The following is a 16,841-nucleotide window of genomic DNA, read 5'->3' as shown; positions in this document are numbered from 1 at the left end:
CTTAAGTATGACCTTTTTTGTCGAATTTTGGACAATTTTATTTATTTTTTTGTCCAATTTTGGAATTTTATTTGACTTTTTTGTCAAATTTTGGAATTTTATATGACCTTTTTGTCAAATTTTGGAATTTTATTTGACCTTTTTGTCAAATTTTGGACGACATACTAACCTATGACTTAATTTAACAGATTTCTGCGCCAACTGCTCCATGCCGACTGTCCCTAGCTAGCACTGCTAGCTCTGTCCAGCTGTGAATCGAGGGTAAAATCAAAGTAGTAAAACATCCGAGTCGTGCGTCGCCCGCTTTCAAGATCAACGGACGCTCGGGGAGCAAAAGTCAAAAATGTTCATGTTGAAGACCAAAACATCTTCATTCAACAGGACAATGATTGAAATATTTGGGTCAGTGGAGCCCAGTTTATTATTTTCATTTATCCTAAAAAATGTATATTATTAATAAATGTATTATTTATTAATTTATCCAGTGTTTCTACTGGTCGCAGCAGGATCACAAGAGATAGTGTTGCTCGTCGGGTCTCAATTACTTAAATTATTGATAAATCATGACAAAGAAATATGTCGCCTACCCCTAGCTGGTCCGGTACATGCCTGGATTAGGATGGATTATTTATGATCCTGAAAAACCAAACTGTTCAAATAACACTTTAAAAATGAGCTGACCCACCCCCCACCCCCGCAAGAAAATGGTACACTTCATAAAAATCACTTGGTTATTAAGTTATTTGTCGTCTGTTGGTTCGCCGTTAGCTTTTCCCGCCCTTCTTCCAGTATCTCAGGAACACGCTTGAAAAGGGGGAGGGGCCTTTTATTATTTCCTAACATGCGGCAGAGAAGGCCGCCTCCCTGTGGAGTCCTGGCTCCTGATTGGATAAAGTGCTGCGACTTCATTTCTCTGAACAAACGCTCCAGCTCAGTGACAGCTGGCTGTCGGGGAATAACTCGCTGACTGCAGCTTTAATTCACCCAGAGAGGTTTTTTTTTTTTTTTTACTAATCTAACTGTACACTGAAAGTCAATAATTCAACGTTACCCACGTAACACGGAGCTGAACTTTGACACACGGTGGTGGACGCAGACATTGAGCAGGTACTTTGACGACGTAGCTTCCTAGAATAAGTAGAATAAGGTGGAGATTATCTCAGTTTATCATTTACATGCCGAATATTTTGGGATATTCTTCCTCTTTTCTCCCCCCTCCCTCTTCTCTTTGTGACTCAATCCACTCTAATAATAACATTCGTGTGAACTACTGAGTCTGCCTTAATGAAGAAATGAAGAAAAGAAGATAATTTATTGAGCTTAAATAAATAAATAAATGGCCTTGAGCCGTTTTCAGAATGTACTTGAATGGCTTAGTTTGTGTGTGTGTTTTCTTGTCTTTCTATGCTTGTGTGGACCACCCCCTGGTAAACCACCACCTTTGTTATGGGGACATTTTTCCTTGTGGGGACATTATGCCTGGTGCCAACAAGGAAAATGCTAGGATGAGCTCCTTTGACCCCAATGGATGATCTGTCAAAGTTTGAACACAGAGGTCCTCATTAGACTTAGATAAGTGTGTGTGTGTGTGACTTTGTACGGATTTTTTGTCTGTTTGTCTTCTGCCAGGGAGAATAAATCCTGATTATTGTGAGGAAATGATTGATTACGTGTTAAGATTTGTTCCATATATTTCTGCCCGTATATATTTGGGGTCACCTATACAATTTTGTTGTGTTTTGTGTCACTCTTTTATTCACAGAAAGAGTTGCAAAATAAATAGAAAATATAGTCAAGACATTGACAAGATTAGAAATAATGATTATTATTCAAAATAATCATTTTGCCCTTTCGTCAAAGAACCAGCAAAACTGTTTTCAGCTGTGCTAACATGATTGCACAAGGGTTTTCAAGGGTTTTCTCATCATCAGCAGCATGCTAGATAGATAGCTTGTAAGCCAACTAGCAGATAGATAGATAGATAGATAGATAGATAGATAGATAGATAGATAGATAGATAGATAGATAGATAGATAGATAGATAGATAGATAGATAGCACAATGTACCATTAGAACACTGGAGAGATGGTTGCTGGAAGAGCTTTTATTCTGAAAAATTAACCTAAACTTAATGTTTTGGTTTCAAAAATACAAATAAGGCAGCAAATGTGGGTTTTTTGTTTTATACATATATATATATATATATATATTCATATATGTGTGTATATATATATATACGTATATATATAATTTTCAATATTCACTTACTTACAAACAAAATTGGTCCTCGAGCATATTATTGACTTGCTGACCCCTGCACTCGATGTTGAGGCAGGTGTGAATGTTTGAATTATGACCAGAACAATGAGCATTTTTGAGTTTTACCTAACACTTTTATTTCTGAAATCAGGATTTCTGTATCAAAAAAAAACCCCAACAACAAATATTATTAAACTTTGACGGACAGAAACGGCGTCCATCACTAACCACACCGACCGTCTGCTACACAGATTCTTTCAGATGCCGTTTATGATGTCACAAACAATGACGACAACACGACAGGAAACGAGACCTCTGCTCACACAGGATGAGAAAACTTAATTTAACTTTTTTCTCTACAGTGAAATGTGTCTGAGCTTCTCCGTGACAAATTACACACAGATCTAAAAACGACTTTTCAAGCATGGCGTGTGGTCAGACTCCGATTCAGCGTCACTGTGGCTCATCAATGGCTACATCAACACTTTTCTAGGGACAGCAGTTCAACGGTCACTCGACTTTGGTACAAGTATTATGAAAAAGTGAATGCAGCCGGTTTTTTTTTTCCACTTTCTCAAGTCCGATTTGCAAGCCTGCGTCGACATGTCACCGTAGGCACTTAAATGGCAGCCGTTCAACTTCCCGCGTGCATAGATCCGCCTTGTGTTGTCTGAGCTGCAGCTGGAGGACGTGAACGTGTCTGCGTTCAAATGGCTTTGTTGCATGAAAACGGGAAAAAAATGCAAGAACAACTGAACTCGAGCTTCAAGTAAAAATGTAGAACAATTAAAAAAAACAAAAAACAACAGTGATTCAACAACAGTCATGCCGACATTTTTACGCACAAACGGACTCATGAGTCTGCTTTAGCTACTCAAAATAATCTTCAGCGAGAATCATTTCATTCGGGCCATAAGTGGAAAACGCTAATCTTGATAAAAACAAGATGATAATGTTGATTCAACACAGTAGCAGTGGATTACGTTACATTTCACGTGTGTCTGAATTGTCGTAAATCTTGAGTTGAGGCATCGTGGCACAGAGCAAGTGTTTTTAAGTAATGTAAAAAAAATATATTTATCAGATTATTAATTTCTTTTTTTTTTTAAACCTCGCCATTGGTCGAGAAATCGGCCTATATTTGACTACTTAACATTGCCGAACTGCACTGTGAATCCTACGCTTAAGTAGAGCTGAAACAATTCATCGATTATTAATCGATAACTAAATTATTCGTCAACTATTTTGATAATCGATATTCAAGGTTTCTGATTGTTTCAGCTTCTTCAGCGTTTTCTTTGTTTCTTTGCTCCACATAAAGAAATCATTTAAAATGAATCATTTTGGTTTGTGGATCAATGTTTTTTAACATTTTCTGACATTTTATGGACCAAACGATTCATAGAGAAAATAATCAACCGATGAATCCATTGCAAAAATAATTGTTAGTTGCAGCTCTGCACTTAAGACATTTTCAACTTTTCAAGCTGCAGCAGTGGTGGCCAATCAAATCACAGTATGCATATTAGAGCTGCAACTAACGGTTATTTTTGTAACCGATTAATACGTCGATTATTTTCTTGATTAATCGATTAATCGGTTGGTCCATAAAATGTCATAAAATGTTGAAAAAACGTTCTCGAATGTTTTGTTTTTGTCCACGAACCAAAATGATTCAGATTTAATGATTTCTATGTTATGTGGAACAAAGAAACAAAGAAAATATTTACATTTAAGAAGCTGAAACAATCAGAAATCTGGTCTTAATCATGAAAAAAGCTTCAAAACGATGAATCGATTGTTAAAATAGTTGACGATTCATTTAGTTAAACAAGATTTCTGATTGTTTTAGCTTCTATATTTTCTTCGTTTCTGAATAATTTTTTTGGTTTGTGGACAAAACAAAACATTTGAGAACATCGACATTTCCCTGTTTGACAAACACCGATCGACAATTTTTAACATTTTCTGACATTTTATGGACTTAACGATTCATCTAGAAAATAATGGACAGATCAATCGATTACGAAAATAATAGTTAGTTGCAGCTCTAAGTGTGGGTCCTCAAACTCTAGGATTCGGAACAAATCAAGTCTCAGTAGACACAAAGCAATACAAGTATAGAGAGGCTTGAAGCCAGAGATTCTCAATCCCGGTCCTTTAGAATGTTTCCCTGCTCCAACACACCTGATTCAAACGGCAGCAGCCGGCGCTGCAGGAGTCTGATAACGAGCCATTGACTTGAATCAGCAGTGTTGGGAGCAGGAGAGTGGGAAACGCTGTCTTTAGCAGTCAGGGGTTAAACATCAGGCCTCCTCCTGGACTTCATCTCTGTGGACAGTGGAGAGACATCTTGTCAGGGCCAACAGGCAACTCTGGTAAGGATTTTCTCTCTTTTTTTTTCTGCCATTTTAGGAGGTAAAAATTATAATTTTAACTCTTTAGAAAGCAATCCAGTGACTGAACTGTCCAGGGTTAGAACATACAGGTTGAAATTGTCCCTGTGTTGACCGTAAATGCCTCCTGCATGAAGCCATGGTGCAGTAATACTCTGTGTGAAGTTCTCTTGTTGTGGTTATCAGTGTAAACAGTGAGTCAAAAAAAAAAGTCCCCACAAAACATCAAATATCAAACACCTGGTCTCTTCTCAGTCACTTCACATTTGTCTAGAGCTGCCGCTGTGAGCCGTGTGTGTGTGTGTGTGTGTGTGTGTGATGGTCTAGTCTCTGAGCATGCTGATCTGGGCAAAGATCTTGAGTGCAGGGCCCAGTTTGATGTTCATGGTTCCCATGAGGTGATCCTCCTTGAGCAGCAGCAGCGCCTGTCCGTCGATCTCCTGAGAGCGGAACTCCTCGGCGATCTCCAGACAACCTGCGGCAACAATCCAACACACGCGGTTACAGTAACTGACGCGTCACATGATCTCTGCGATCTGTAGACCGAGTTTGAGAGAGACGAGCTGAGACACGCTCCGTTCGGCTCTGGCATATACGAGTTTCACTGACAGTAATTAAATACTGCCAGGTTTGATAAAGTGTCAAACACCTTACACTGAAATTACTTTGCTGTATGTAACATTCAACAGGTTCTGGCATGACTTCCTCAGCCTCAACGGCGACTTGTACTCTGACTCCTAGGTGGATTTGGGTTGGATTCGCACCTATGGAAAACTTTTGAATGGTAGTGTAACCTTTTGAGTTTTTTAAAATAAGCAAATAAATATATATATATATGGGAATATTTTCAGGGTTGTTTTTTTTTTGCTCAGTATAACAAAGAAATCATTAAAACTGAATCATTTTGGTTTGTGGCCAAAACAAGACATTCGAGAACATCGTCTTTTCCGGGTTTTGGTGAAACACCGGTCATCATTTTTCCTGCCATTTTATGGAGCAAACGGTTCAAGAAAATAATTTAACAGCTGAATCAATTGTGAAAATAATTGCTAGTTATGCTCCACCTCTTGATTTGTGAGTGAACATCTCATTTCCTCAGGTTCACTGAGCTGTTACACGTGCCATAAAATAACTACCAAAAGATGACTTTATGAAAATAATTCTTAGTTGCCGTCTCCTGTGACGCACACGCTTTTGTCCCTGCTCATCTAGTGAGAGGAGCTGTTTCAATCGTTCATTAACGCAAGAAAAATTATTATTATGGTTCCAGTTTGTCTGCATATTTCTGGACTGAGAATCGTATCGTGCGAACAAGGCTCGGGGACAATGAACATGGAATAACATGGCTACTACAGTTTGCCACTCTGCGGCCTCACCTGGCAGAGTGGAGATGAACTCGTAGACATCCGCGATGTTCCACTGACCGGGATCGCTGGGCAGGAAGGTGTGAGGCAGCAGAGGAAGCTCAAAGTCCGGCACCGAAGGCGACCGCTGGCCTGTCGGAGTGTTTGTGAGGCTGGGTAAATCTGAACATTGGCTGGACTCGCCCTGGGCTGGGTGGACAGAGTGACCGGTGGACAGAGCAGCAGAAGCAGGAGCAGCAGGCTTCTGCACACGGAGAACGACGGAGGTTAAACAGTGCACTTTAAATGGCCACTAGCCATATTTACACGGACACAAATAATGATTCAACAATTTGCCCTATGTCAGCTGAGATTGGCATCTATCTATCTATCTATCTATCTATCTATCTATCTATCTATCTATCTATCTATCTATCTATCTATCTATCTATCTATCTATCTATCTATCTATCTATCTATCTATCTATCTATCTATCTATCTAGTTGGCAGTAGGGTTAGGGCTGTAGTGTATATTATCAAAGCTACTGACATGATCTGGTGTAGACAATATGGAAAACCCCCAGTAGTCACTCAGGTCTCTCATACACAGACTCCAGATTAAATGTCTCACCTTCTTTTTTGGGTCTAAACTGCCATTTCTGTGGTTTCCGTTCACGACTCTTTGTTTCCTCATGTTCTCCAGGGTGCTTTTACGGTTTGGGAAGAGACCCATTCTCTTTGTGCAGCCCACGTTGTAGCTACAAAAAGAAGAGATATTATAATGTGACTTGAGCTTCACGGTCGGTTATTAAATCAATCCCGCTAATAATCACTTGTTACGATCACGGTAGAAAGAGCAGAAGTCCACACCGGACACTTTGTGAGGTGCACGTTTATCTGTAATTGCAAGGATCATCTGTTCCTTCTCTTTAGAGCTTGAATGTCAAATGGTTCACTTGACAGGCTTCAAACCTGGCAGGGCACGTACTGAGGGCACCAGAGTGTGCAGAGCCAGTGTTTGGATAAGAAATGCAGGAGATATTGGTAAACAAACTAGAGGCAGACGGACAGACGAGCCTTACCGTTTGGCACACACTGTAGAACAGAACCTCTTTGACCTTTTGAAGATGGAGGCAAAGTCCACTCTGCCGCACAGCTCACAGGTCAGCATGGGCTCCTGCTGCTGGTTCTTCAACTCTGAGGGAACACAGTCGATAGTCATAAAAGCTAATCTCTACAGTACAATGTTAGCATTTAGACATCAAACAATCCAAGTTTCTTTTCCTAAAAGCGGATGAAAATGAATCTGGTGCTGTTGTCCAAGCACCAAGTCCTTAAACTCAAACCTAGAAATCCTCTTGCTCTGTGAGTTGTGTGGCGTGAACTTGCCTTAAAGCTGCAGTGCGTTACTTATCGTGATATTTGTTGTTATCATTCTGCCTCCGTTTGGTCTTCATGTAACATTATTTGTAGTGCTGGGCATGTTAGCACGTTAACACATGCCGCACTTCCACGACAACTGGCCGTAAAAAGACGTGCTTGACATCATGTTTACGTGCCGCGGAGTCCAGGCACCGTTTGCCAGTGAGCTCAGTTAGCTGTATTAGCTCCTTTAGCATGCCTACAGTCGAACTGGAGCGGTCTGTTCATGAAACGAAAAGAGCTTAAACTACAAATAACCAGCGTACCTGTGAACTATGCATGTGTGCCTCTGTTTTTAAAGTTTAGCGTTACTTTACGCGCGTCTTTTTCCGGTCAGTCGTCATGGAAACGTGTCATGCATTAACATGCCCAGCACTAATTATCCGATCCTGTGTCCTTCGGCTCCGTCAAACAATTCCATCAGACGTGACTGAGGAGGGAGCGTTTGTGTATACAGTGGCAGCGCAGGGGCGAGTGGAGACGAGAAGCATTTATCCAAGACTATTTTTTTGAGCAGCAGAATTCACTTTTTTTGTGGGCATTTGTGGGACTTTGTGCTCTGTTTGCAGTCGTCTCACTTCACTGTTTGCACTGACATGAAACAAATCACTTCCTGTGTGCAGAGCAGGAATGCGGCTGGGATGACACACTGAGATCCAAACACTGCCGTACAGAGAAACACAGAGAGCCGTGTTGTGTGAACTGCCGTGACATTGGTTTGAATTGGCAGGCATTTGTTTATATTTAAAACCTCCGCACTACAGCTTTTAACTGTGCAGTTATGAATGCAGCTCCGGTGTGAGTGTTTCTATATGTTTCATGGGTCTTTATGGGAGATAATTGTGGGTAAAGGAATTGGAAATTTTGAGACTGATGTTGACACCAAAGCTAACTCTTTATGGTTGTATCTTTTGTCGAGTCTTCACAGCTTTACGTGTGCACAAACTCTGTGCTCTGTGATCTTTTACCCTTTAGGCCGTTCATCTTTGAGTCTGCTGCGAGTCGCCATAGGCTGTCAATGGAGAAAGACGGACGTTCTACCTGCAGATGCACAAAAAACAAACAAATGAAAGCTCACACTAACTAACGCTAACACTGGTAGAACATTTTGTATATCTACAGCTGCTTTTCTGTCAAATATCTGTCTATTTATAAGTATATATATATGAGTAAAAAAGGTCAGGACTTTTCCTTTTTCTTCTAAGAGTCACAGATTTTAGAGAAAACACTCAGTGTCTGAAATGAAGAAGACTATTAGACTATAATTTCTCCGATTAGTTCAGAGCGTATGGTTCTTTGGATTAGAGCTGAAACGATTAATTGATTGTTAATCGATTACTAAATTAATCGTCAACCATTTTGATCATCGATTAATCGGTTTGAAGCTTTTTTTCATGATTAAAACAAGATTTCTGATTGTTTTAGCTTCTTAAATGTGAATATTTTTCTTTGTTTCTTTGCTCCACATAACAAAGAAATCATTAAAACTGAATCAGTTTGGTTTTTGGACAAAAACAAGACATTCGAGAACATCATCATTTCAAGGTTTGACAAACACTGATCAACATTTTATAGACCAAACGATTAATCGAGAAAATAATCGACAGATTAATCGATTACGAAAATAATCATCAGTTCCAGCTCTACTTTAGATACAGTGGAACAGAAATTTGCAAAAGCACTTTTTTTTTGAACAAATATGTATAAAGTCAAAAAGGAACATGACTGCATAGTTTATTACAGATGAGGTGGTAAATAAATAATAAGTCTTCACCCACGGTTAGTAGACAAGTACCAAGTTTTAATCAATGTTTGCACGTCTATTTTGTTACTTCTGAAGACGTTTAACAGCACAAACACTGACCTTGTCAGGACCTATAGACTTAACAGGGACCAAAGCCTGTTCCTAATGAGGCAGGACGCGATTTCTGAGGCCCTGGTTTAAGGTTAGGGTTAAGCATTAACAGTTAATGGGCTGCAAATGCAATGAGATCCAGTACTCACGGGAAAAGGGTCGGCACCCTCCTGGATAACGAAGCCTTCTATGAGATGGGTGAGGATGTGGGACCTGACTAAGGCCTGGGCTGGTTTGCTCTCTCCATTTTGCTGGCTGCTGGTAGTGTTCCCATTCCCAGAGGTCATGACTGGAGCACAGGCCGCCCCTCACCTGTCAAAACAACAGCATGGTGAAGTCAGAAGGTCAAGCCCAGTAACTGCCATTCAAACCCAACTCCTTCACTTGAAAGAACAGTGTTTCTCTTCATTGATTTGCTCCACTAGTGGATGTTATTTTATAAACCTATTGCCTACCTGTTTATTTATGTTTTGGGAGAAAATAAATAATGTCATGTTTTCCACTTATGACCAAGCTTATAGCGGCAATAAGCTGCTGCACAGCCCTGAATAAGCAAATGTGAGCCAATAATATACTCAGTATAAGTCAGTTTCAGGTCAAAAATCACTGGATCAGCTCATGCAAAAAGAAAACCATGAGATTCCACACACTGTAAACATGTAAATGACAAGCAGCAGTGTTTTTACTCAGTCATGTTGTGGGCTGTTAATGTGGCATTGTGTTTTTTAAAAGCTGGTTATGACTAGGTGGTTAACATACTCAAAATTGCAATATCATAAAAGTGGTATTGAGCCATCCCTAATTTAGGAATAGTACCACCTGAGCTCTCGAAGTAACGCCGTTATCGCCAACGTTAAAACACGATGGTGTAAAATAGTCTGAGCTAAGTCAACAGGAGGCAGGTTTATTTATTCCCAATCAGATCACATATACCTCCCACACTGGAATAATGACATTAGATTAAGATGGAGTGAGAGACAAGGTGACTCTATTTTTTATTGACCTCCGCCAAGGAGGTATATGTTTTCGGCGGAGTTTGTTTGTCTGTCTGAAATTTTCAGGAAATGTCCGCAATGGAACCACACTCTTAGAAATAAAAGTAGTAGAACCATATAAGGTTCTTCGGCTTGTCCTCATAGGAGAACCCTTTTTGGTTCCAGAAGCAGGTAGGTAGAACCTCCGCACTTGTAGAAGAACACTTTTGGAACCCTTATTTCTAAGAGTGCAGGAACAAGTGATTACATTTGTCGGCGTGAGCTGTAGATGCTATCACTATTTTTATCGTTATATTGTAGGCTGTCTTGGTGGAGGTCTGCGCTCTCTGAGTGCTTTTATAGTGTTTTTTTTCGGTTATTTGTTTAATTTTCTGCGCACCACAGGAAGCTCGCCACTGTACCACCGGTGGTACACGTACCCACAGTTGAGAACCGTGGGGGGCTAAGTTGTTTCAGTTGTTTTAATTTGCTAGCACTGAGCTGTTGTTATTAAAGTGGAGTAAGACATTAGCACTTAGCTTTATTTTATTTTATTTTAAATTAATTAAAGAGAAAAACAAGAGTTAGCAACAGTTCACACAGTCAACAGTTCACATGCTAACCACAATAAGGTGTTTTCTATTTGATATATATGTCTCTCTGTGTAGTTTGATGCTATATAAAGTAATGACGCAGACGTAAACCATTCACAACAACGTTAGCTTAGTGCTAATATAAAGTTACAACTAGCCTCGCGTCCAACCAGTGTGGCCAGTGTTTTAGTGGATATGTTAGCAGTTGGTGTGTGTGTGTTATAACAAAACACATCTTTACAACTCTGTTTGTTTGTTTGTTTTTAACACAAACTCACTCACTCGTTCACTCCAGAGTAGATAGCTTACTTTTACAGTGTGAAACCAGCTTTGGCAGAGTGAGAGAACAGGCGCAGTGCTCGGTAACAATGGCAGAGCGAAGAAAAGCTCTTTGTTCAGCGGCTCCAAACAACGCTTTCATTGACTTCCACTGCCTCCGCCACAACGACGGCCGCCGCTTTCACACACAGGTACTCACACACTCACACATACATACACACACACATGCACCCGTTTTACAGTAAAGTGTAAAACAAAGTCCAGCCTTTCTTCTTCTTCACATGGACACAGGCAAAGTTAACGGCGCGTTCACGTCCCTCACGGTTTCTCTCCTCATTCACTCAGTGTGTGTGTGTGTGTGTGTGAACATCCAAGCCTGCGAGATTCACACGAAGCACTTCCGGCAACAACTTTCAAAATTAAATACAGTACAGTTAGTAAAATTGAGCAGGGTTTACTGCAAGTCAAGTCAATTCAAGTGGGTTTTATTGTCATTCCAACCACATACACTGCAAATAGTGAAACAAAACCGTGTTTCATTAAAAAAAAAATAATAATAATAATAATAATTTCTGTCTAATGTTTTTTTTTCCTATTTTTCAGAGTAGTTTTTCTTCTGTTTTTTGTGGTGTTTTTTTCGAATTATCGTGAGAACCTCCAACCTGCAAGTGACTCCCATGCCTGCATAAATAGAATAAAATAGAGTAGAAATACTTTATTCATCCCAGAGGGAAAATTGTTTTGACATAGCAGCAATACGATAAAATAAAATAAAGAAAACAATTTAATTAAATTAAAGTAAAATTCAAAAAAGTCGACAAACTAATGGTAATAATCCATCTATGTGACTTAAAGACAGGACACTCTCCCAGTGTCTTAAACCCAGATCAAAGTAAAACTTGATTAAACCAAACAAGCTGTCCATGTTGTTACTATTAAATTGAGGTCTCAATAATTATAGGAATTTATGTGTTTATTGTTACAAATGCTCTCTAAAGTCAGGATAAAAATTATTCAGTAAATCAGAAAAAAAATATTCTGAAAAACCAACCATGAAAAATGCAATAAAGTTAATGTTAAATAACGTTGTTGTGTTTTTAGTATAAGATTGGCTACAGTAACTTTATTTCATGTATTTATTTTGAGATCCTGCCTCCTTTTCACTTGAACCCTTGACCTTTGAGATGTCCGTATGCAGGATAGCGACATTAAAACTTTTATTTTGAAGTGTGTCGCCGGAAGTAGCGCTGCCTCTGGTGCTGATGCTGCGGACTTGGTCCTCCTGAGTTCATTCATTCATTGATGGGACAGAAGATGCTGAGCGCGCTCGGTGCGCTCGTGCCTCCGCAGAGAACGCGGACTCGGCGTTGATAAAGTCACCGATGAGCTGCAGCGCGAGTCTCATGTCATCGCTGGACTTGATGAAAAAGCAGTGTTTGGCGTCTGGGACTCGGTCCTCTGCTCATCTCAAACGGAGACTCGTCGGGAGGAGCAGGGTCGCGCCGTGGACGCAGCAGGACGCGGACAGCGAGTGTCAGCTGTGCAGGTGAAGGTGTCACAAGTCATCCATTCAGGAAAATATCAACTGTATTGCTTTGATTTGAATGTTCACCTATTTATTTGAACATGATAAAATAACTAAAGCTACATTTTATTTTTTATTTATCCTTTATTTAGCCAGGAAGGTCCCATTGAGAAACAATATATCTTCTTGAAGGAGTCCTGGTCAAGACAGTAGCACAGATATAGTCCAAATAGTTACAGAGACAAGACAATTCCAGATATAAAACTCTCAACAGAATATAACAGGCCATACCACAAGATCCATAACAGCACATCTAAAAGCAACCTGTTAGACCTCATGAGCTTGGGATGGGGTGTGAAGAAAAATAAGTTCAGAGAGGTGAGATGGTGCCAAATCATTAAGAGCTTTAAAAACCAACAAATCAATCAATCCATACATTCTACTGATTTATCCTAGACCGGAGGGTCGTGGGGATAGGTAGGTGGGGTACGCTCTTAGAAATAAAAGTGCTAAGTAGAACCATATAAGGGTCTCCGGCTTGTCCCCATAGGAGAACCCTTTTTGGCTTCAGGTAAAACCTTTTTTATAAGTAGGGTTCCACCAAGAACCCTTTTAAAACCCTTTATTCAGGAAAGGGGTTTTAAAGGGTTCTCTGGATCAAAATGGTTCTTACTGGAACCATTAGTGTTACCAAGAACCCGTGAAAAACCCTTTCTTCAGGAAATAGTTTTTCAGAAGCAATTGATTCCAGGTAGAACCTCAGCCCTGTACCTGTGAAACCTGAAATAAAGGCGCTAAGTAAAACCGTATAATGTTCTTCGGCTTGTCCGTGAATGCTCCAGGTAGAATCTTTTTTTATAAAGGTTCCACCTAGAACCCTTTTGAAGGGTTCCACCAAGAACCCTTTTAAAACCCTTTATTCAGGAAGGGGGTTCTCTGGATCAAAATGGTTCTTTATGGAACCATTAGTGTTACCAAGAACCTTTGAAAAACCCTTTCTTCAGGAAAGGAAGAAGCAAATGGTTCCAGGTAGAACCTCAGCCCTTGTAGAAGGACCCTTTTGGAACCCTTATTTCTAAGAGTGTACACTCTGTACCTGTGAAACCTGAAATAAAGGCGCTAAGTAGAACCGTATAATGTTCTTCGGCTTGTCCGTGAATGCTCCAGGTAGAATCTTTTTTTATAAAGGTTCCACCTAGAACCCTTTTGAAGGGTTCCACCAAGAACCCTTTTAAAACCCTTTATTCAGGAAGGGGGTTCTCTGGATCAAAATGGTTCTTTATGGAACCATTAGTGTTACCAAGAACCTTTGAAAAACCCTTTCTTCAGGAAAGGAAGAAGCAAATGGTTCCAGGTAGAACCTCAGCCCTTGTAGAAGGACCCTTTTGGAACCCTTATTTCTAAGAGTGTACACTCTGTACCTGTGAAACCTGAAATAAAGGCGCTAAGTAGAACCGTATAATGTTCTTCGGCTTGTCCGTGAATGCTCCAGGTAGAATCTTTTTTTATAAAGGTTCCACCTAGAACCCTTTTGAAGGGTTCCACCAAGAACCCTTTTAAAACCCTTTATTCAGGAAGGGGGTTCTCTGGATCGAAATGGTTCTCACTGGAACCATTAGTGTTACCAAGAACCCATGAAAAACCCTTTCTTCAGGAAAGAGTTTTTCAGAAGCAAATGGTTCCAGGTAGAACCTCAGCCCTTGTAGAAGATCAGTTTTGGAACCCTTATTTCTCAGAGTGTACACCCTTACAGTTCAGCAGTCCATTGCAAGAGAGCTAACCACTGCACCAACCGTGTGGCCCCTCAAATCAATCCCTACACTAGAATGAGTTTGTTTGGTGAACCTTGAACACCGGTTGTGTCCCTGTCTTCCAGGTGTTCCGTGTTTCCTACGTCTGGCAGCAGTCGCACAGTGCGACGTATTCTGATGGTCTGCCTCCTCTCTCTCCTGGCCCTGCTCGGCTCCGTGTCCATCGACCTCAGCTCCAACTTTGAACTGCTGCATGCGACGGGAGCCGCCTACGACGAGCTGACTTCCTGCAGGACCGCGGCGATCCTGCAGCTTGTCGGCGAGCTTCAGACGATGAGACGTTTGTTTGCCGCGCAGACGGGCAGCGAGGCGTTTGAGAGCAGTTTCTCAGAGGCCGTGTCTCCCATTTTGGATCATCTGTGCGGTGAAACGGCGACTCGCAGAAAGGGCCGCGGACTCTCCTGCGGTGTCGAGTTGCCTGGAGTTTGCCTGGAGGTGAGGACAAGCATTCAAGGATTAGTGGACATGAACTGTACAAACAGCACTGCTTTCACTTTAGTCATTGAGAGGCTTCTGGACATCTGGGGACCTGTAGAAGATACTTTAGTCAAAGTCAAACAAAGTCCTAGCTGGAGAGACGTCCTGTCTGCAAGGCTTCTCGTCACGTTTATAGAGCTCAACCACCAGCTGATGGACTTCCCCCACGTAGCAGCTCACACTGGCTTCCAGCACAAGTGGACTTCTATCCTCAGCTGCCTGGGCTTTGCCAAAGTTTTGACAGAACAACTGGACGACTGCTGGTTAGAGAACATAGACCTCAAGTTCAACTCCAGCCAACACGTGAAGCATACCTTCGACACCCGTTTGTGGCAGATCTCTGGAGCAGAACCGATGTTTCTGTCTGGATCTCATGTTGGGATTCAAGCTCTGGCCAACACTCAGCAGTGTTTCTTTGACACGGCGGTGCCAGCTCTCAGGTTGGCCTCTAGAGCTGTGTCCTCGGGCCTCAGTATGAGGATCTGCCTCCTGGCCATAGCCTGCCTCATCTACCCGGTGGTGATGCTCTCTTTCAAGCAGATGGCTGAGTGGATCCAGAACTACGCCCAACGACTGAAGGAGAAGATGGAGGACCTGAAGCGCCAGAGGGAGCTGGCCGAAGACCTGCTGCACCAGATGTTACCCAAGTCGGTGGCCAAGCAGCTGCGCCAAAATAAACACGTTGAGGCCGAAAGCTACGACAAGGTTGGTGAAAACAATTTTCTAAAAGCTCTTTAAGGAAAAGACTCAGGCTACGTTTACACTAGAACGGGTTTTTTTTTTAAAAACGGAGATTTTCCCCTGTGTTTGTGCCTTTAATTTATAACAAACGGCGATTTCGCCTCTGAAAACTATTCTTTCAAAAAAAAAAAACGCCAACAGTGGAGATTTTGGAAAACAGAGTTTTGGGCAATCTACGCTCCAAATATGCGACCTTTTTACATTTGGTTACGATCATTTTTACATGTTTGCATTTTGCAAATTCAGCTCCTATATTACCTAGAGGAGCAGAGACGTGTTAGAGCTCGGAGGTGAGCCAGACCACGTCACTGCCAGCATCGCCGGTTTTGTGTTCGACCTGAGCGGACTGCTGTCAGGTGGGAGAACTTTGAGAATGAGGTTATTGTCCCGGAGGAGTGGCGTGAGAATTTTAGGATGTCGCGATCATTGCTGCCATCAGTCTGTCACTTGTATAGTTACGTCCATACATCGAGGGTCAGAGGTCAGTCGTTGTTGTTGTTGTCGATGAGGATTCTGATTGGCTCGTATGGCTTTCTCCTTCTTCCTACACTGCCGCCCACAGGCTTGGCGAAGTTATGACGGCTCTGGAAAGCATATTTCTGCGGGTTAATATAAACGGAAACTTTTTTGAAAACGATGATGTGTGCACAACGTTATTTTGGAAAACGGAGGGAAGAAAATATCTGTTTTTAAAAATATCCAGCTAGTGTAAACATAGCCTCAGGGCCACCAATAGCTTCAACTTTTCAGTTCTGTACAACCTCAGTGCAATCATATTATCCTCATTCATCCCGGTCTTTTTCTGAGGGTCACATGAGGCAGCCAAACTGAGCCGAGCAGTGCTAGGACAGATCTGGAAAAGCGCCATATGTCTCCTCTATCTCGTTGTCTATTTTCCATTCTTCTTTTCACCCACCTCTCCTTCACTAACACCCTTCCCTACGCCCTCCTTTCCCTCGTCTCTCCTACCCCAACCTGTCGAGGCAGATGTTCGCACACTCGTCTCCAAGCGCTTGATCATTGTGTTCCTGTCTGTTTTTTGATAATAATTGCAAGATATTGACCTTACAGTTATCACAATTATCTGCTGTTAAAATGAAACCCGCTTCCCTCTTCCATTTGGATTCATTTGGATTTCAGGTATGGTACACTCTTAGAAATAAAG

General features: G+C 41.3%; 1 protein-coding gene across 1 annotated transcript; it reads right to left on the bottom strand.

Moving 5' to 3' along the window:
* Positions 1 to 4,978: 4,978 nt before the first annotated feature.
* Positions 4,979 to 9,563, bottom strand: phc2a (polyhomeotic homolog 2a; the record flags this gene model as incomplete). Its single annotated transcript, XM_083895007.1, has 6 exons — positions 4,979 to 5,130; positions 6,032 to 6,263; positions 6,631 to 6,757; positions 7,082 to 7,196; positions 8,390 to 8,462; positions 9,426 to 9,563. 6 exons carry the CDS (start codon positions 9,561 to 9,563, stop codon positions 4,979 to 4,981), a joined length of 837 nt encoding a protein of 278 aa, XP_083751133.1.
* Between the last annotated feature and the right edge of the window lie 7,278 nt (positions 9,564 to 16,841).

This window comes from Microchirus variegatus, assembly GCF_963457635.1.
Source record: "Microchirus variegatus genome assembly, chromosome: 9".
Lineage (NCBI taxonomy): Eukaryota > Metazoa > Chordata > Actinopteri > Pleuronectiformes > Soleidae > Microchirus > Microchirus variegatus.
This window is presented reverse-complemented; position numbering and strand designations above follow the sequence as displayed.